The sequence below is a fragment of the Cinclus cinclus genome, chromosome 1 (assembly GCF_963662255.1).
Source record: "Cinclus cinclus chromosome 1, bCinCin1.1, whole genome shotgun sequence".
Taxonomy (NCBI): Eukaryota; Metazoa; Chordata; class Aves; order Passeriformes; family Cinclidae; genus Cinclus; species Cinclus cinclus.
The window spans coordinates 8562750-8585368 of NC_085046.1; the positions used below are offsets into that span (position 1 = coordinate 8562750).

Below are 22619 nucleotides of genomic sequence, written 5' to 3' on the forward strand. Positions count from 1 at the left end.
AGAAAGAGCAGGTAACCCAGACCTGGTGTGCACAATCCCAGCACAGCCTCTGGAGAAGCACCTGTGGTTACCAAAGAGACATTTCAGCAGGCCTTGGAGAACAGAGAGAAGTTCAATTGCAAATATGCAGTAATTCACATATTTCTGAACTTTGTATGCTTGCACAGTGCGATAGAAGAATAAAGAGAACATCAGGTCTTCAGGGCAGAGGCTTTTCTTTTTATGTAGAGCCCAGCAAAATTAAATCTTAGACTCTTAAGTGTCTGCAAAAACTATATTTATATATATACATCGTATAATATATACATTTATATATTTGCAGTAGATAAAACAAAATTTATTTAAATCACTTAGTACAGGCAGGCTGACGTTTGTAATTCATGGTAATACTTTGAGTAGAAGGAGAATCCTGTGAATGGGAGCGATAAAGCCTGAGCTCTGTACAGGAGCTCACTGCAGAGCCTGCAGTGTATTCTTTGCTGAAAAGGGAGAACACTGCATGATATTGTGTGACATGTCCACCTTCTGCCCATAGGCCTAGAGAGTAACATGTTAATGATCTCTAATGAGGTTCTGCTGTATGCATCATTCTCAGAACACTTCTTGCGCGAGGATAACGTCATCCTGTTCCTTTAGCTGCAAATTAAAGGCTGAATCCTACAACCCAAAGATGAGTGGAGTATTTGAGATCCTCAGAATTCCCTGTTGATGAAATCCACCAAGTGTAGAGACCTCATGCTGTGGTTATCCAGCACTGCCAGCCCCATATAAAGGGCTTCCACATTGGGGTGAATTATGTTTAGTAAGAATTACTTGAAAAGGAGAACAGAATTGGGTTTTCATGTAATGAGAAAAATAAAATCACAAATAGCAGAACCAGTGTTACAACACTGCCATAAATCTGATAAAACATCAGCTTTTGATAGTTTATACTTTAAAATGTCCTTGTTTACCAGCTTGTAAATAAAATGGTTAATATGAACCCTGTTCTCTTTTTCAGACACTTCATCACTTTGAAGTTTCTTTTTATACTAAATGATTCTCCCCAAACTCCTTTTTCAGCCATTTTTGTCATTTTCACGAAGGGGAAATGACAAGATACGGGCTCTGCCCAGACACTCTTTCATTTAATGGATACTAGTGCAGAAGATTCAAAAATGCAATGATTTAAAAGTAAAAAATAGATGGAATAATGAGCTAAATCCAGCCAGTTCACTAAATTTAACATGTTAATCACACCAGCTGCTCTCTGAGAGAGACCTCCAGCAAACTACAGAATTTATCTTTTCAGTCTTTCAGGCTTTCCATACAAATTGCATAACTGGTAAATGCAAAGACTTGGAAAAGCAGATGAACCAGCAAAGAGAGCCCAAAAAATTTCTAAGGATGATCAAAACTCAAAATGAATAAACATGACCCCTAAAAAAACAATAAAGCAAGGTACTAACCCTTGCTGCATCAGAAAACATTAATCCCATTAGACATTGTGAAAATAATTTGCTCAACTGTGATGTCTTTCTAACTTTAAAAAAAAAATGGGGACCTTTTAACTGAAGGAAAAAATTGGGTTGAATTTAGATGTTTTGTTACCAACTAGAGCTTCACAATGCATGCCAGTCAGAAAGTAATACAAACTTTTTTTGCAAAAAAATTTGTTTGCAAATGACATAATTTTAATATGAAATTGGTCAAATCTGGCAAGATCAGAATTGTGGTTTGCAAAATCATAATTGTGCCCGATAGTTAAGCAAATATGTAGGTTGAAAGATTAATGGTCAATAATCTGTATTTCATTAAAAAAGCATCTGACTGCAGCTGGAAAAATGTCCTCAGAGAGGACCATATATAAATACACAGTTGTATTATGTCTCCTGCTGTTGCAGCAACACTTGTTTGTTTGGAAGTCATTGGGAAGGGCAAATTTAAGATGACTGTATGTGTTGCAATAATTTCTCTTTCTGCTTTCTCATAGTGATATAAACTGCTCTTATTCTTCTCAGTAGACTCCTAACTCAAGCCTCATTATTAAATAATTTAAATATGAGCTCTGTTTACAGTTGCACTGCTGAGAAAACCACATTAAGGAGCAAAAGTCCACCAAAATCATCAGAAAATAGCTTTTCCTTTAGTATTGAAAATGTGGAAACTAAACAATAAAGGGATACAAATTTTAAGGGATCATTTCTAAGTACCTTCTCCAGCAGAGCCATAATTAGAAGGGAGCATGATAAAAGCAGACTCCTTCACTGAATGCCTACGGAATTTCTAATGCTATATTTATTTCTCATGGCTTGACAAGTTACTAGAGCTCTAGGGGCTACTGTGCTGTGCCTATGTCTCCCTTTCTGCTTTTCCTTTATTAAATTAAAATGTGCATATTTTACACATTGAATTGCTTTCTGTTGGATTTCATTTGCTCCTCTTTCTGAAGGTGAGAACTGCTTAGACATGCAGGAAATCCCATTCCAGGTAAATAAAATAAAACTTGGGAATCACAACTGCTTGAAAGCACTGCGTCTTGTTCTGAAAGCACAGAACAAAATGCAGAAGAATAATTTAGTCTGTAAATTAATTTCAGCACTCACAAAACTTGCTGAACTGGGAGCACAGAAGCCAGCATTTAGAGCAGACAAGGGTTTGGTACAGTTGTTCCTACTCAGCCCATGGGCTTGGAACACTGATTTTGCTGGAAGATTCATTCAGCTATGGGGACATGGTCCCCCACTACTGGGTTTTGCCCTTGGAGACTACTGATGGCTAATCCTTTTTACAGAGGAAACAGTCAACTGACAGTGTTTTGTATTTCTTTTGTTGAATTCCAAAACTGGAAGAGAGGAGCAAGTGTTGCTGATTAGACATGCAAAGATTTATCACATCCTCAAGACTGTGATTCAGGAATCAGTTCTTAATATGCCATTGGGATCTGGGAGAAAAGCAACAGTTTTTTGGACCAATGCTGATAACTTACTCCTGATCAGGGGTAGAGAAAAGTAAATATAATTTTAGATTAAGAAATCCAGGACTGGGGCAACAAAAAGCAAATTGCAGTTGAACTCCCAGGCTCATATCAGGGCTATGGACTTGACTCTTGGGACCACTTCTGCACTTCACATCTAACAGTCTTGCAATAAAAACAAAAAATAATCAAGGGAACAGAGATGAGGTTTCCCCAATCACTACAGCCACAACAGTGCAAACCTCCACTCCAGTGTGGTCTCTGTTTTGTCAGCAAGAGACGGGCAGCATTAACTAGAATGCTGAAGAGCATTTTCAGTTTCAAGACTATTTAATGTAGTGACAAGTAGAGGAGGATAGATGGGGTAAGGAAAAGCATAGGTTTGATTCAGAATGTGTAAGATGATGAAGCTTTTTCCCTGCCTCCTAGAGGAGCATCCCAACCATAAAGGGGCAGCACTTGAAGTCTGCCTTTCTGCTCCTGTCTGACTTGGTGCTGTTCATGAGTGGTGTCTTCTCTGTCATCCTGGCCACACTAAGGCATTGGGGCATCTACTTAGCCTGAGCTACAGACCTGTTCAGTCAAAACCCATGGAATTCTCTGGTCTAAACTACAGGTGTGCCCCCTATGAGTGTGGACTGTATTTAACTTACTCTCATGGCTTGCTGTTATAGGTGCACTAACTCAGCATATCATGTATCTCTACCCCTTCTGCAGAACTTCTGTAATGTTCAGATAATGATTAATTGTGTTCTTCATGGAGGAAGGACATCACAGGAGCCCAACAAATACAAAAGTATATATATCACATATTATTTCATTTTCTAAGGTAACTAAAGCATGGCAGGAAGTGCTTGTTCCGTCCCCCTATTTCACTTAATGTGGTAAAATAAAAAAAAGTGAAAATGCACTCCCTCCAAAAAGAGGGAAAGAAGGGTAAATGTGGGTAGATTAAGGAAAGAAAGACATGATATGGGTATTTTCAAGAGGGAAAATTTATGGCTACCTACAGAAATCCCCATTTGGAGATGATGAACCTTAGCAGACATGCAATTTATAAAACCAGGATAATGAAGACCAGTTTTTCAGTGAAAGGAGCTGATTCTAAGCATCCTAACTCTTAGAAATAGTTTCTTGCATATTATCATTCCTTGCTTCTCAGAATACTTTGCAAGTTAAGACATGTACTTCATGTCAACTATTTTGTGGAATTATAACGCAGCACACATTGAAAATAATAAAATTTTATGCCTCCAGAATTATTCACAACATGGAACTCCTGCTGCGAAAACTTGTTATAGATCAGAAATGTTCTACATCCTCTTTCTTTTGAATTATGTTCAAAGAGATGTTGAATTTTAATAGCGCTATGTGAAAGAGATGAGTGAATTCTCACTGAAGCTGCTGGACAAAATCATCACCTCTCATTCAAGATAAATGTAAGAAACAAGCAAACTCTTTTATGAAGCCTGATAACTGAAATTACAGAAGTTATCATCAAAAACAAGAGAAACATGAAGCATATGGACCTGTGAGTTTCTCTAGAAACTGATATGCTTAATGCAGAGAGAGAGCATTAATCAAGGCAAGATGATTAATCCCGATAAGCAGCATAAATCTGTAAAAGGAATAAAGAAACCACCAGCACAGCTCGACAAACTAGCATTGTGATCCTGGTAGAAGAAAAGCTGAAAGAGAGGTTGGGGGTAAAACACTGGGTGAATGAGGTTTGGAAAAAAGAAGTTATTGACTGTTATTTGATTCTGTCTTTGTTCAAGGAAATAAAACTCTGTTCTTTCTTTGTAAATAAAATGGAACTCTAGCAAAGCAAAACCTTGTCCTGAGGATGAATTTTCTTTCCAGCTGAGAAGAAAACAACCCAGAGACCTGACAAATTGTTTAACCACTCAGGTAAAAATGGATTAATATCATGTGAGGACAGTCATGCAGTTTTCAAGAAAGGGAATCGTGAGGTGGAATTCCCACCAAACAAAAATAGAATCAATGAAGGATGTGTTTCTCAGAAATAGTAATTGGTAAAAAAGAGATGAAAACAAGACCAGATAAAATTAAAAGAAGACTTAAATCAGCTGGAGGCTTTTCAAAATTAATTAAAGTAGTGGCTGGAAAATTTCCAGAGAGGTCCAAGAGATGACAAGTGGGTAGAGATGAAATCTCTGCTTGAGCAGCAAACACAGAGCATCCAGACAGATTAGGAAGCCCTGTGGCAAAACAGATCAATGAGATGGCTGACAACACAACTCCTGCAGGCTAGAAAGTTTTCAAAGAAATAGGTAAGCCAGGAAAGTTGGAACAAACATGGCACTTGCTGACTTAGAGAAGCCATGCCAAGAATCCAAGGAGCTGGAGAAGTAAACTGGAGGGACACAGATAACCATGGAGGGTTTTTATGCTATTAGAAAGGTCAGTGTTAGACTACTGCCTTTTTTACCATTAATTTTCTTACAACATATACAAATTCAAACACTCTTTGCAAATGACCAATATCCAGGCATTTGGACCATCTCCAGCTCAAACATTGTGCCTTTGAAAGAAAAACTTCCATCAAGCTGATCTCTCAGATCAATTTGGAAACCCAAATGAATAGAAAGTTTTACAGAAAATACTGAGACTAATCACCAACTCTAGTGGCTCAAGTTAAATGGTACTGAAGAATGATACCTGCTCTTCTCCATCCTACCACAAAGACATAATCTTCCAAGAAGTGGTCACTAGTGAGATCAGTGGAACTGGTGCCTCTTCAATCCCATATTGGAACTAGGCTTGGATCTCACCTCTCTCACTTGTACTATGAATGCTAAACTACATGAGCCTGGACCAAGCATCATCAATGTATGAAAAAAGCTCTGCCTAGTTTGAGAAAGCAAAGGCACTGAGCTAACTATGCTCTTTGTTTGGATCTGGGCAACTCAAATGCAGGGAATTTGATTGCTAAGTGTCTAATAGCACTTCCACTAAAATACTGGGCACAGGATCAACATAACAGGTTTTAGAGGGGCCTGCCAGTGAAACTAGAAAAAAAGATCACCCAAAACTAAATTATCTGTTTGGTAAAACTTACAAAGTGTTGTGACATTCCACAAATCCATTCATAGCAGGCCAGACTGCTTGCTACTGTAGAGGCAGTCACTGACTGGGGGAAGAGTATAATGAAAGCTTAAGAGAAAGATGGCTTAGAAACTATATCTGAAATGAAAGCATGAAATGTAGACAGTAATCAAAGACCAGAATCAGTTTGGATTTCATTGTGGATATCAGCTGTGTTGTAAATGCCAAGAAAGTTGCCTTACACATTCAAGTAAAACAAATGCTCTGTAGGCAAGAGTTTTCTAGAAGTCAGATTGAAATATTTCAGCCTGAAGTAGTGGAAACAATTACAACAGGTTCTTGCTGGGGCAACCTTTCAGTCAAGACACAACAAAGTGGCTGATGACCACTGGGTACCCTTGCTCTTGGAAATCTCAGCAGCTAAATCTCTGCAAAAATAAGAAGCAATGCATCCAGTAAATATTGCCACGGAAAGTGATACCAAGCTCCAAGAGTTTCTGTTGGACTTGCTAAAGCATGACATTGTGCATTTAGTCAAGGAACAGCAGAACAGTCCCAGATCTCTCTGGAGCCACTCACTCTTTTCACTATCAGTCAGAAAACTGCTTCACTGAGCACAAAAAAGGGGAAACAGCAACGCAACTCTGCAACAGCTGGCATTAAGTGGAGGAGGGAGAGGGAGGAGAACCACTGAGAAGATGTATCAGGGATGAATAATTGAATCTTTAAACAATCCCTGGTGGCAGCATCATGGAAGCACCATAAACTGCTGAGAACTGTACTCAAGTAAATATCAACTGATTGTGCCCTGACAGGAGTTAAGACTATTTTCCATTGCAAGGTCAGGTTTCCTATGCTTTACATTAAAATAGGCACTATTAGGTGAAAAATAGAAATTAACTTTTCTCCTGCAACTGGGCGTAAACTGCAATATGTTCAAGCCACAGCTTTTGATTTGTACTCTGGATCTCCTTCATGTCAGTGGCTCTGGGTGCAGGGCTCTGCAAGGAGCTCATCTCTCTTGGCCTGTTTATTACATCTGGTTCATACCCTGGGCTGTGTAAAAGGTTTGGGACAAGAACTGGTACATTGAAATGCGATGTGCAGGAAGTTTAAGAAGTGGGTAATGGACCAAACCAGGACACTGGCACAGGTAGATTGCTATGCTGAAGTGACAGACATCATCAAAATAAACAGCAGAAAACACCTTTTCTATGGAACCTAACAGAAGAAATAGTAAAAGATCATCACATCAGAAATGCATACAGCCACACTCAAACCAAAGCTGAACGATGGCTCCCAAACAGTTTCTGATGAGATGTTTACAGCAAATCTGGTGGGGAGCTGGAGTGAATTTTCACTGATGGATTACTGGAAGAGAAATAGCAAAAAGAGCAGAAGGAAAGTGAAGACTCTTCCACACAAAACAGCATGAGGAAAGAAAGTAAAGAAAGAGATCTATTAAGTGGAATGAAGAAGATTGTACCACAGAACAAAGAAAAAAAGTCGTAGTCTCTGTGACCATGCAAACAGGTTGCCTAACTTTTAAAACTGGTGTGGGAGAAGAATGAAAGATATCCTTCATACTATGCTGGTATGATTGATTCTGATTTCTGCTATGCTTACTCGAAGTGGGCTTTTAAAATGCCATATTTAAAAATAAAAACATTTATTTTTCAACATGTAACAGGGCATTTACAGGTCAAATTATACACAATATAGATACGCAAATACAAAAAAAAAAAACCAGTTAGAAGCCTGGGCCATAGAAATCATAAAGTGTCATCAAAGAACAGCCAACATACTATTTGATTTTGAATGTGTAACTTAACAAATACATTTTCAAGTCTCATGCCTGTTAGAAGGAATCCATGTGCCAAGCAAAAAAGATCAGTCTTCTCAATTCTAGCTAATTACCAAACAGTAAGGACAAAAATCACAAGTTACTTGAAAATTTAAGCCAGACCAAAAGCTCACATGAAAAGCATTTGCTCTGCCCTTCTAGAAAACAGTCCCAAAATATCTTGGACAGAGCACTTCAATATCCACACCCCCAAAATTCAGCAAGTTTTTTGAAAATGTCCTGATTTCTCATCAGAAAAATTGTGACGTGAGAAGAATTAATCCCCTTTAATTAGGGATCAGTTAATGGCTTTTAATGATAAGTCAAGTGATGCAGATAAAGAGATGATTTCAACTGATGCAAGCTCCTTAAATACAGTGACACTTCTGAAATTGTCACACAGACATTCTCTCATCTTCAGAACAAAAGCTTCTAAATTCATAATGCAAAACAAAAAATAAGAGCATATGTTCATGTTGATAATAAGCCCCAGTTGGCCTCCTCCCCAGGCAGCTTCTGTAAACTTTCAGACACAGTTCTGTACTTCCAAAGGAATATCTAACACTGGTATCCATCACACCATCACACACATCTACCCTGGCAATGTGTGCTGGTCCAAATCTGAGAGCTGCACCAGCACTAAAACACCTGCATGCAAAGTAAGCTCCTAATTGTGCATCAACAATTATACTATTTAGCCCCAGTCCTGCAAAAAATTCTGCCCCTACTTAAATTTATACAGCTGGGTCCTAACTGCCTGTGGTAGGGGAAATGCATAACGATTCAAGCATATTGGAGAACTGGGACATGTGTGGAATAGATTTAAATGGAAAATTCATGGCACTCAGCATTAGGTCCTTTCTCATCTGGAGAATGACAATGAATTCTGGCTACACTCTTCAGGCTCTCTGAAAAATCGCTGAATCCCAGGCATTAATTTAATTACAGAGACCAGGCACGAAAATATGAATACTTTGCCCTGAGGTTTTCAGATACATAAATGGCTTGAATATCCATGTACTAGATTTTAAAAAGACATTTGAATTAAGATTATTCCACCTACATAGACTCAAGCACAACATACTCTTACACAAGTTATATTTCAAGAAGCACAGGAAAACTTGTGCCATAAATTCAGTTTTCAAAGAGATGTTTAACTTACCTGCCAGAAGTCAGCAACAGTAGCAGGGAGAGGGCCCTGGGTGGCAATATATGCAGGGTTTCGGGGGTCATGGTCCATCTGGAATAAGGAAGAATACAGACTGGATTTATTTAAAGGAAATCCCTTGCAGTGTTACAGACAGAAAGTATGAGAGGGCAGAATAAGGGACTTCCTAAAGGACTGTCAGGTCCCTGCATCCTTTATTGGCAAGCAAAGTGTTTTATTTCTATTTGTAAGCTCAGAGGTGAAATTTTCCCCCCAAAAGATGGATGACCAGATGAATATCAACACATGTGATGAGCAATGTCCCATGTCCTCAATATGCAGAGTAAGATCATTTATGGTGGTTGACAAAGGCATTTATATGAGATCAGTATTAGTGGTTTCATAGCAACCTAGGAGCCTTTTGAAACATTTTTCTACACTGAATGTTAAGAATGCTCCACACATCTAAATATGTTGTCCATTTCCACCATGCCAGTCAAGGGCACATGTAACTAAAAAACAGCAAAAATGGGGAACAAATTCAGTTTCTGGCTTTTTCTGGTTAGCTGATTTATCTAAATGCATGGATTTGGCCTCAATGGAGGAAGTTCCGCTTAAAGACCTTAATTATTACGTTTAATTCAAGGAGCAGAAAATTCACTGAGCAGAAAAAATAAAGAATCTAAGAAACAAAGCCATCAGGAGTAAATAGGATTAGTGTGTTACAATGAATGTTTTCGAACTGATGGGTGGTTTTCTTGGTTCTAAATCTTAGGACCCATTCTGCTGAAAAAGAAGATCTGCTGATAGGATTAAAAAACAAACAAACTCATTCTAACCCTGAACTGGGCAGGACAAAACTTTGAACATAAAGAAAAGAGACCCATTTCAGCTCTGAGATGTGTGGGTGTGACTCAGTGACACTGAAGTCGGTGAGAGTTAACTTATACCCATGTAGCTGAAGGCAGAATTTGTCTCAATACACAGTTCTGTTCTATAAGTAAAGATCTGAATAAGAATGAATGTGAGTCACATTTGCATTAACAGGCATCTCCTGAATTTATTCATAGCCTATCAAAATTTTCAGTGATGGTACATGTCAGCGTAAAAGAAGGCACCTCATAATTATGTGCAACATAAAAGAGGGAAGCACCATAAAAGAACAGATGTAAGTTATTCTAACAGAACAACAATATGATGAATGTTGCAAAAAGGAAGAGAATACTTTTATGTTTCTAATTTCTGATGTATAATTAAGCCGGACTTAATATTAAAATTCTCCATGACAACACAACACAGGTAAAAGTCACTGAATCCATTTAGACTAAGAGCCTACTTCTGATTCACCACCCACAGTTATAAAAAGCCTTGACCAGGATATCTACAATACCATCATTTTATTCCAAGTTTCATTGGGATGCTTCTCTTATCAGCAAATAAATCTTCCCAACAAACAATTGCTCACAACAAATTTCAACCTTGCTTTCTTTGCCTTTTGACAAAAGCAATTCTGATAGGAAGACATTTACTACTGTGGGTATTTTGAGACAAAGGAAAACTAGCTTTCTTCAGAAATCAGTATTAACAAAAAAGGCCTTAGGAAACATTTCAAAAGGGGCAACTCTCTTTTTGTTTTGCTTTGCCTTGCTTTGTTTTGTTTTGTAAGAACTGAGACACTGAACTAAACACAGCTGAAAACAGCGAATGTGATTGAGCAAAGTCAAGCTTAAAAGCAGGGGGTATTTTATTCTCCATTACAGTTGAAATGATTTGTTGTTGTTTTGATTTGAATCCCAAAGATCCACAGGATTTAACCTTGTGGTGAAATGATTTCCTATGCTGGAACTAAAAATCTTAACTCAGAAAAATTGACCTACACCAAGGAGGATGTGCTACTCCCAGTGGAAATTGCTGTGGGCTGCATCCACTCAAAAATGATGTCACTTCTCCAACAGGCTAGAGCTTGGCTTGGAAATGTAACCAAGAGCAAATACACCAAACTTTAGAAAAAATTTAATTTACTTTGAATTCTTCCTGAATGATGTTGTTTTGTTTTTTAAAGTAGGCATGCCAGAAAGCAAGGGCAGAAGAAATCAAGGATGATGCAAACAGTGCTGTGATGGGGGAAATATGTCTCGACATTCAATTGATAAATCAGGAACAGGCTAATCTTGGCATTTCAGCATTAATCAACCTCTGTCACAAAAGTGCTGTTGGAATGTGGCAAACATTACAATAAGCACAGAGTGGTGAAGTATATCAGCAGTTTAACAATAATTCAAAAGACAATTACAATTATTACATTCCAAGCACATTGTGTTGCACAAAAAACAATTATGAGCAGAAACTCTTCTTGCTTGGAGCAAATAGAAAATGGCAGAAAATGCTATCATACTATTAAATGATCTTTAACTGAACAAAAATAAGAGCAAAGTTTAAACTAATTACATTAAATTCCTGGTTTCATTAATTTTGTATATAACATGTTTAAAAGACCATGTATTTCAGGAAAAGTGTGAAAAATTTCTAGTCATGTCACATTCGATTTAATGTGGGTAGGCGATGGAAAGAGACAGTTCTTGAATGTTTTTGCTTTGTTCTTTTTTATTCTCTCAAGGTCACCAAGAACACCAAGGGCATCTTAATCTATCGAAGTTAACAGAATTTTGAATAAAGAAATAGTCAGTAATGGGTTTTAAACTAACTAATCAAGGATCAAGTAAAAGGCAGGATTTTTTTATGTCAGTAGTCATTACCTTCTTTCAAGGATCTCTCGGATTTCTCACTTCACGAAAATAAAATAGAAAATGTATTCTCCAGAGAAGAATGAAGAACTCCAGACTCCATACAATCAAGTATTAAAACAAAAATTGATTGTTTGCTAACATTTTACATCAGAACAACCCTAATAGTAATTGTTCAAAAAGAACATGATTTCCCCCTCTATTTCCCCATCAAAGCACCAAGTTCACAAGGCTTACATCAGAATGGGATCGAACAGCCATTGTTGGAAAGAATAAACAACAATTATTACAACTGTTCTACTAGAGTGGAATCCTCACTTTCTGCTGCAGTACAGCAAAGGCAAGTCTGGTGATAATGTTTCAATCTATTTTTCCATGATTTTATATTAGGGGTCAAGGATTATAACTGGCCTCACAATTGATTGTACTGATTTCCATCACTACCAGCATCAAAAGCAAATGAAAAGAAAAAGGAGGAGCACTGAGATTTCTTCTTGGAAAAGAAAAACGAGAGAAAACTTTAGTGGCACAACTTGTGTTTTCCTACAGGGCTTTGTAGTATAAGCTGACTTACAGTACCTTAAATTAGGAAAATATGTGACAAACATTATCACAACTGGCTGCATCTTGTTAATATCAGGCCAGGAATCCACCTTTGCTTTACTACAGAATAAAAACTAGTTCTTCCTTCAAAAGTTCTATTATCCAGCTGCCTTATTCTAAGACTTTGCAAGGATTCCCTGAAGAATTCTCAGTTTTGTTGCGTTTTTGATAGAGATGGTGCTGCTGCACAATTTCACTGATAATGCTGATGAAATGCAGAAAAATCAATACATTGTGGGAGTAAATCCTGGAGAGTGGTACATGTAGGTTCTTTTTAAGCCGTCTTGTAAAACAGCCAACTACAGTAAAAGTGTCAATAGGCATCAATGACCATTTTGAAATTTCATGTAAATGATAATACTGATTAATTCATTCCCTTTACCTTCCCTTTCAGCTTGTGAGATCTTTACTTTCCAGTGAGATGTGCTCTCAGTCACACCATATTTTCCTTCATCTAAATCCTCAGTCCATTTGAAATACTCCTGAATTGTGACATCAGAATGAAATCTGGTGTAGACCAAATATGACAGAAAGTAAGTTGAAATCTGATTAACACCTTAAAAATTCATGTGGATTCAAGCTTCTGTGTGGTTTCCAGACTTAATATGTTTACAATACCAAGAAAATCTACTTCCATGCATATGTTTATTACACAAACTACAGACAGTCAGTAAAAGAAGGAGTGTATTTGTTTTTGCAAAAGAAAGCATATCCAGCAACTGCAGATGAACTTTGCAATCATTCATCTCAGCATTAAAATTAAAAAGGTAGACTAGTCCTCATCTTCATGTTTGAATTAAAATTTAAAACAATTTTTTAAATCCTTCCTTTTAAGCCCCTAATGGAATGAAAGAAGCAAATCTGGTTGTCTATGCCATTATGAATTTCAGAGTCTATTCTTGCTGATGAAATTTGTATGCTGTATTTGAACAAACTGTCATGCTAATGACGTTTCTCAGTCTGCTGTCTTCAATAATAAGCAAACTGAGTTTTTAAATGTAGTTGATGGGATTTTTTTCTCTCTCAGACACCCTATGAGGAAAAACAGAATTTCCCATTTACTTTCATGACCTCTGATTTAAAAGCAAAGATTGCACATTATTTACTAGTGGATGATTTTCCTGAAATTTAATGAGGACTAAGTACAAATATGACAGAAGTAATTATCACAGTTTTATTCTGCACAGTCAGGGTCTCCTTGTGCTGTAATTGCAAGCCTTTCATTCAGCTGCCGATACCAGAGTTATTATCATAGTACTTTATGTTATTTCAGAGAGGAGGGAAACAGATTTCTACCTCACTTTTACCCTGCAAATTTATCCTAAGGACTCATTTTTCCTGGCCTCATGCTACAGTGAAATAAAAGGCATATGGGAAGAACTTGGACTGAATCTTTCCTGATTCTCTTCACCCATTCCCAGCTGCAGTGAGGCCACCAATATAACTCCAGTTTTCACATCCTACTGTGAAGTACTGAGGTATTGAGAGGGGGAAGCAATTTTTAAAAGGAAGAAACATGTGGGCAGGTGGCCAGCTCATTGTCTAGCACAGGGATTTTTTTACGGTGTGCTGCTGCACTCATTTAGACTTCAGTGAAGGTTGAGTGAGCCCCAGCTGGAGATTGGACCACTGACCCAGAAGCTGGAGATACCCAGCAACATGTACAGGACTGGCAACCTCCTTCTCTGAAGCTGAAATATAATTATTTTGTTTTACACTCTTCCTGCACCAGACAGCTCCCACACGTGGGGAGGAAAAAGCCTCTTCCAGTCAGTCCATCCCGTACTGATCCTGTGCTATCAATGCCCATCTCACAGCAGTGCTCACTCCTAACCCAGGCACTGCAAGGAGCAAATGCAGCAGGAGCATCCCTGTATTGACAGGATAATGACTGAGGTTATTTAAGTTGAAACAGTCTGAAGCAAAAAAATGGTAGGATTTTTGCAATAGTGAGTGAAAGCAGTTGTACTGATACTCCACATCCACTGTGTGCTGACACAGACAGACTAAATGCATGCCTGCTGCCAGAAAAGATCTCAAGAAAACAGCAGTAGAAATAGCACATTCATCCAACCCAGGCTTCACTAGCTGTATAAGCACAGTAAATATTGCAGAATCAAGTGCCCAATTCAATATTGCAGTAGGCATTTGAAGTGGGGAGAACAGAGACTGAGTATCTCTGCCACATCTATGTTTGACCTCATTAATATGAAAACTACACCAGATTAACAAATATGTTTACGCTAATCTGAGGATATTTAATTTGGCTCAAAATTCAGCAGTTTGCAGGGAATCTTTCCAGACCATGGGCATGCAAAGCAGGGATTTCCTCCTATCAGCCCCCCATTGCATCACCTTCAGGAAATACATTTTGATCTACTGCTCTCAGAATAGCAAAATGACTACTGGCTTAGTGGAGCAAACTCATGTGACTAACTGGAGCATCCCTTTCCCTGGAATAGCAGGTTGACACAAATGTCAGCTGTGCCACTTCCCTCCTCATGGTAGGGTCTCTATCCTACCATGAAGAAGAGGAACTTGACATTTTTTCTTGCCAGTTTTTCTTGGCTATGCAAATTACTGGGCACTTGTCCCAGTCTAATGAAATACTTGTGAACCCACTTATTTCTGGGCGTAGAAGTATTCTGTAAGAGATACAAAGACAGCAATAAGAATTTTTAGTTCATTTTAGTGTGAGTTGTTGTATTGAACAGAACTCTTGAGTCTGGGAAAACTACAAAAAAGAAGTATGTTCTAACTCTGCAGAAGGACCCTTATTAAGAGCTGGGTGGAAAGGCAAGATTACAACCCTCTGTAAAAACACAAGAGTTAAAACTGTGGGAGCAGAGACCCTGTGCTTGCATGAGCTTTGGGCATCCTGATAAAGAAAACCTCTTCCCAGTTTTGTCAATGGGATATCTTAGCCCTGTTTCTTCACTTCCAACACTACTTAATAGAATACTTTACTCTCCAGTGTAATTAAAGAAACAGTTAATCCAAACTATAATTGCAACAGACTATAATCGAAAACTACAATTGCAACAGACATATACACACATGCAAGAATTTACCCCCTTCTCCAATCAAATTTATGTACTAAAACTAGTTAAGCTGTGTCTACACAGACTTTTGGGCAGACTGCAGAAGCCTGGTTTTTCAGTAAAAACCCAGCATTTGTACTGCTGTCAACACTGAACCCTTAGTGACTTAGCACCGTCTACAGATGCTGTAATTCCACTTTGATACCACGTTGTTGCCATGTGAATTACAACCAAGCTCTTACAAGAATACAATATCTCACTTCCAGTTATCACCTCCCACTCCTGTCCTTCCCACAAAACCTCTCAGTTTCTACTATCAGATGAAGGCTTGACCAAACATAACTTACCAGCTGGGTCCTGAGGACACAAACAGAGCACTGAAACCCTGGAGTTGGACCTCTGTGTATGATTTTACAAGCAGGATTCATATTCCTTGGAACATGACCTACTGTGATCCCCTGGTCCTGGTGCCAGATAGAGCTTGGTCTAGTCAGAGACCTACCTAAAAGCAGTCTAAAAACTCTAATCTGTGCCTACTTACTCTTGTCCTCTGAAATGGAAACAGGGAATCCCTCAACATGCAGGCGCTTTGGCTTCCCCTCTACCCTAAGCCAAAGACAAAAATATCCCAAAGGTGTTTTTTAGCTTCAGTGTGTTTTTTAATTCTTTGAATAAAGTACTTTTACATGTTAAAAGAAACAAAGCTTTGAACCCTGCTGAAACAAAGATCAGAGAACAGTTTCTATGTAGCTGTTGGGTTTTTTAAAGAAAAAAAATATTGTCAACAACACTGGAAGGAAGCAGCCTGTAATTTCATGCTGTTGCAAATTGTCAGCTGCCTTGCCCACACAAAATAATTTAACTGGGGGAGTGATAGTCCCCAGGAAAATGAGCCAGTAATGGCAAATACAGCCCACTGCAGAGAGATCTTATTCTCCATCCTCAGTTCTTTCTCAGAGTTGCCCTGTAACTTTTTGGTGCCTAATTAATGTGAATAAAAATTGTTGCAAAAAGCAACAGCAATACCAGCAGTCTCACAGAGGTCAAGGACACAGTGCCTTTTCCCCCCTTCACATGGATATTCTGACACTTCCCTTGAGATGCTAAAACAGGACAATGCCATTGGCATTACCATACCTGTTTAGTGTCTACAAATAGAGACCTTTTCTCCCTATCACCTTTCATGGACAAGAAAAAGATTCATATTCAGCTCACATAGTCATGGGAAGCCACAGCTGGGCCGCACTGGGGTATCTGGACAAAAAAATTGGATTGACCTACTTTGCAGCTGGAATGAATACACAGGGACTCAGGGATTCTGTTGCTGCTTTCAAAACAGCAAGCTCAGAGAGGAACCAGAAGAGCTACAGAACCACCAGACTGTGCATCACTAGGTCAACTGAAGAAGAGAGGTAAGTGGAAATGTCACTTCCTAATGCAGAAGAAGCTCAGAAGTCTGTGGAGCTCATCTCTCCATGCCTACAGAAACCATTCCTCCTACTGCAGCTAGTGGGACAAAGCAAAAAACAACAAGCTATTTTTACCTCTCAGGAGAAGGAAAAGCTCCACTAAAGTAAAGCATTGAATTTTATAATCTGCAAGTTAATAATATCTAATATCAAGTACAGAAAAACTGACAGTATTACAAGGTAGAATGAGGGTTATCAAGTGACTTTTTCTTACTGAATAAACTTCAAGGGTATTGCATGCATAATACATTTCTCTTCTATTTGAAAGGACAGGCTGAAACACCAGTGCTGTAAGGTGCTCACAACCTGAGATTAGCAGTGAGGTGCTTGGAGTGAGCCAATTTTGACAACAAGGGATGATAAGGATCAACTATTTGGAATACTTTCATAGGTTACCATACTTACAATTGGACTGGCGTTGATGTAGTCTGAATTGTCATGGCTACTTTCACCTTTCAGACATATCCTGGAATGGTCATCTGCAAAGGAGAAAACAAGAGAAGAAAGTTTCTATACTAGTATTCTACCCATTTTATGTTAGACAATTCAAAAGCAGATTAATGAGCTTTTCAAGGCGGGTAAATACCAGAAAGGATATTTCCTTCTGACTCCCAACCTAGCTACAGGGTTGATACAGCCACAGCATCCCAGCCTCACTCAGGAATGAAGCAATGGGAAATTCCAGAGGCTCAGTATCACAAAGCCTGTCTTCATGGGATGCACAGTGATGTGCTACAACCTCTCATAGGAAAAAAAGAGAATATCTTCTGTTCAGGGAGTTTAAGATTTAAACCAGGCAAATCACTAAAAACCCCTGAGTATTATAGCAAACATTCCTGTGCTTGCAGGGTCATGGAAGAAGGAAGCTGATGGGACCTTGTCCACCTGGCTTCTCTAAAATATGAACAGCAGGAACATGGCAGTACAGCTGAGAGGTGGACAGTAAGTTAATCTGTCCTCATCAAAGACCAGTGCTGTGTGGTCTCCACCAGGGAGACAATATGACTTGGAGATGATCATGGGAGAGAGAAAATGCCAACAATTCCACTTAAAGTACAACTGGAGCACACACAGACATCTTACACACTGCTGCTACTATAGCTGCTTCAGACACCAGTAAAGAAAACAGCAGTTCTGGATATAGCAGACTTACTCATGTTGTTTGGCCATCATCAAGATTATTTTACCACTTTTAAACTTGTGATTTTACTGGTGCTAGCTCAATTATATTTAAAGCTGGTACACCCCAAACTCAAGACCTTTTTTAAAAAAAAATAATTCTACATCAGAAAATGTATAATGGATGGGTTTTATTTGTTTATACTCAGGCAGAGATAATGCAGATGTCTGTATCTCTTCCAATCATCCAGACTCACTTTCTGTTATGAGGAAAGAAATGTTTCTATGTGATGGTAATTTCATCCTGATTCAGCTGTGACAAACAGGCCAAATTGTGTTCAAGAAATGCCATTTCTTTCCACTGACTAAAGACAAGAAAGCCCAAACCACACTCAGATAATTTGAGAGATGGCTAAATCTACATATTAATATCAAACAACTTGCACCTGATATATAACCAGCACAATTTATACTTCTCAGGAAACCTACCCTGCACAATATATGGTAGAAAGAGGTTGTGGAGCTGCCCTTTCTGTAACCCCATCTGAAAGATCAGAGGATCTTTCCACTGATTCTTCAAATAGACAAAATAAGAGTGCATTTTCTAGTGGCCTGTGACACCACTCAACACCAGGATTCCAAGTTGGCTGTTAAGTACCAATCGTTATTTTAATAATGAGGAACAATAAATGAATTATCAAACATTCTAAGGACCATACAGGAAGGTAGAAATAGAGAGTCTGGGCTCTGCTTAGGTTTATTCAGCAGTAATACCATGGCAGTTCAATAGATGAACAAGACAAAGGGATGTTTGTAAGTGTTGTTTATAGTCACTCAATCTCACCCAACAGTGTCATCAATCTTCTCCTGGAATAAGATTAGTGATGAACAAGTCATGTCAAATAACTGAAGAGATATTCTTTACTATTCACATAAAATTACTTTCCCTGCTAAGGTCTGAGGATGAAGAAGACAAGAAAAGGAACATGTCCATGAACATTATTAGAAAGATTCTAACAAAGTACAAGCAATTACATTATTTAAAGACCTGGAAGCAAGTAATCAGATAGGCTGCTTCTGTCTCTGAATTCTATAGCACTGTGGGTAATATGAGTGGGAACAGAGAAATTTCTAATTTCCACCCCACTGTGGCACCACTGCACAAAAAAATTCAAAACATAAATCCAAACTTTTGATGCCTGAGATCTTGGGCTACCCAATATTTTTTATAGGAGGCTTTTCAACGAGCAGTGTCACAGAGTGCTTGAAGAATTGCAGTTCTGAAATCTTCTGACTTTGCAGGAGATACACAGGTTACATGCAGTAAATGTGGTGTCTCACATGCCTTAAGCTAAGAAAACACTCAGGATAAACCTTGTGCATTGAATAGTAAACCTGTTTGAACTAATCACCAAAGGAAACGAGTGAAATGTTTTCAAATGGATGAAGGAGAGAGAGCAGACAGTGATTCATCAGTATTTAGCAAACAGATGTCAGGGTGACTCTCCAGTAAGAGTCAGGTGTGAGATCAGTAACTTCAGGATCTTTTTTTTTAAAACACAGTGTTTTATCCAGGCCCTCTGATTCAGTGTGCCATGTCATTATCTTGCTGTCTTGGAGGGTTTATCAGAGGGCGAGACATATTAAGGCTTTGGTAATGAAAAGGTGTTGAGACTGTATTTGCTCTTGGAAAAAAGAAGTGTGCAAAAAAGGTTGTACATGTTTTTCTGCATATATCAGGAGTTTGCACCCATGTGTGCTTCAGTTGCAGCATCAAACAGTCACATTGACAATGAACAGATTGTGCTTGTCTATGCCTGTTATCACCTCAAACCTTCTAGGAAATAGCATAATAGCTCTTTGAAACAGGCAGGGCAAGAAGAAAAAAGACCAACAGAATACCATGGACACCAGCTTGTTATACTAACAATGAACAACCATGGGGAAAATGCCGAATGTACAGCGCTTTTTTTGTTGTTGGTTTTGGGTTTTTTTGCAAACTGAATACTGATTATGTGAGAAGCAGGAAATACAAGTAAAGAAGGTATGTCAGAAAAGGAAGATACATAAGATCAATCTAAAAAATGAGAAAGAAAGATGAATGAAGAAATAGGAGAGGAGAGAGGTGGTAATAAGGAAGTGAGAGAAAAGATAAATGCTGTTACTAGTTACTGTAATATGGCCAAGCTACAACTCATCATCATTTTAAGTATCTACAGTAGCTGCTGCTGAATGATGAACTATTTTGCATTTGCTATTGCTCCAGCCAAGCCACAGCCAAAAGAAAAGCAAAATGTATACATGGACACATGGCAGAGACAAGTTTCCTAAATAAGAAGGTTAATATCAACCTGTGGCTCCAGAGAAACACAACGCAATGTTGCATTTTATATACATGTAAAATATAAAGTATAAAATATAGAGGAGAGCATCAAGGACATGATATAAGCAAACATACGTGAGTTTGAAGTATATAAATCTCAATTTATAGACTGAAAAAGCTACATTTTGGTGTCTGCACATAGCTACCTTCATGTGAAGTGGTTAATGGAGCTTGATTTAGGTGGCTAAACATGAACATGGACTGTTTGAGAAACTGTAGGGGTAGGTCAGACATTGCACAAGGAAAACAGACAGGACACAAGTCCCCAAGACTTTTACCCTATTAGACCAGCATCTGAAGCTCACACAGGATACAGTGGCATCCTAAAGCTATTCATTTCCCTGTAAGCCAAATACCAGCTTTGGCTATTGCACAGCTCTCCTGATGTCCCTGCACTGACTGGCTGTGTCAGGGGCTTTGGCACCTGGCTCATATGGAGGCAGCTACATGGACACACTTAAATTCAAGCATCCTGATCTACAATTTCACAGACTCATGCTCAGAAAACTTGGTTTCAGTGCCTCAGTGTAGGTTTCTACTGATATTTGAGAGTCCTAAAGACACTTGGCTAGCAGGCAGGAGGGTCACAAGTCTCCCACAGAGTAGTTGAGCATAAAATGCCATTAACTATCTGAATTATTAAACAGTGACAAATTCTACAGTTGGATGTCATCTCAATCTTTTACTTCTCTCACAGTGGTCCTGAAACTTAATGAAGATTATTTTTGTTGTTGGATGGAGATTGAAAGCTTGTAAAAGTAAGAGTCACATCTTCCCTCTGTCTTTTGTTTCCTTTTAATCAGATACTTCTGAAGGAACAGAACCAACAGAGATAAGGTTGAAAACAAGGAATATGGGCAAATTTGAATCCAAGCATCACAGAACAAAGCAAATCTTACAGCAATCAGCCTGGCACATTCTTCCTGGATCATCATTTTCTTCCCTCTAGATTTAGGCTGATTTTTTTTTATACAAAGCACTGCACAGGACTCCACTGAATTAAAGAAAGTGAAGAACTTCTGAGGAATCACAGTGGTGCAGTCTGAAGACGATGAAGACTCATAATCTGCTGATTATCATTATTTTGCCTATAGATGATCTGCAGAAAATGGAACTTTTCTTTGCTCTGAACTGCTGAAGTTTGCTCATTTCAGAGCACTATTTGCACATTCATTTGTACTGGATAATGCACACAGCTATCTGCTCAGGTTTTCCCCTAGGCTGTGCTCTAAAGGCAAACAAGCCTCAGATCTGGGTGCATCTTCTGCCCCTAAATACTTTGCTTTCCTTTAGAGGAAAGGCAAAACACAGAGATAAACAGGCTACTTAAATATATACCGTGACCCATGTATATGGTTGTGGTGGACAGTTTTTGATAGATGTCCAACTGCAAAAAGTTGTTTGCCAAATGTTTAAAATACCTGTATATATTCTTGGTGTACATAAATAAAACCATACAGTTTTGACTCTATTGAGATGCATTTATTTTTCAGAGATGCAAAAAGAGAAAGAAAAATTGGAAAGCTTCTCTTGAGCTGCTCATGTATTCATAAACAAAATAGGCATCCCTAAATTAAAGCACTAAATATATGTGCATTAAAGCAATCTGCTTCTTGATTGGATAAAAGGACACAGTTTTGTTAATCTAGAAGATCCAGGTAACTTGAATTGTTAGTATTTTTTATACTAGTAATTAGTTATGTGCAGTGTCAAGGTGTTCTGCTATCAAGTATTTTAAAAGCTGTTTGTACAGAATAGAAAATAGAAAAGTTAGGTACAAGAGCAAGCTAAGGTAAAATTATGATAATAATTAGATCAGTTACATAATCAGTAAAAATAATATTGTATTACTTCACGACTGGTTCAGAAAGAAAAACACAAAGCCAATACAACATGACATTAAAGCTTCTTTGAAGCCTCTCTAAGAGGAAATCTTCTATGTGAATTGGCAATCTTGCTCTACCTTGTCAAGGTGATTATGAATATGAAAGTGGTAAGAAAACACTAACAAGGCATTACTCTGTGAGAATACACTGAACGTAGCATAACAACTCTGTAGAATATCAAAAGCATATCAGGCTTGCTTCTTCATACATTATGAAGCAAATCTATGGCTTTCTTTGCTGTAGTTTAATGTCTAACACAGTTAAAAAAAAAAAAAAGTGGGCAAACTGGGCCTTCTCATCTCAGTCTAATCTTAGAGTCTAAAATAATCACCACCTTATCAAAATTTAATATTGTTTAA

General features: G+C 38.2%; 1 protein-coding gene across 1 annotated transcript in view; it reads right to left on the minus strand.

Moving 5' to 3' along the window:
• The window catches only part of PTPRN2 (protein tyrosine phosphatase receptor type N2), a 624843-nt gene that overhangs the window by 32407 nt on the left and 569817 nt on the right, over nucleotides 1-22619 (minus strand). The window contains exons 16-17 of the mRNA XM_062506519.1: nucleotides 17278-17351; nucleotides 9031-9108 (exon numbers count right to left, since the gene is read on the minus strand). Of these exons, the coding sequence (XP_062362503.1) occupies nucleotides 9031-9108; nucleotides 17278-17351 (152 nt within the window). The remainder of the gene's footprint in view (nucleotides 1-9030; nucleotides 9109-17277; nucleotides 17352-22619) is intronic.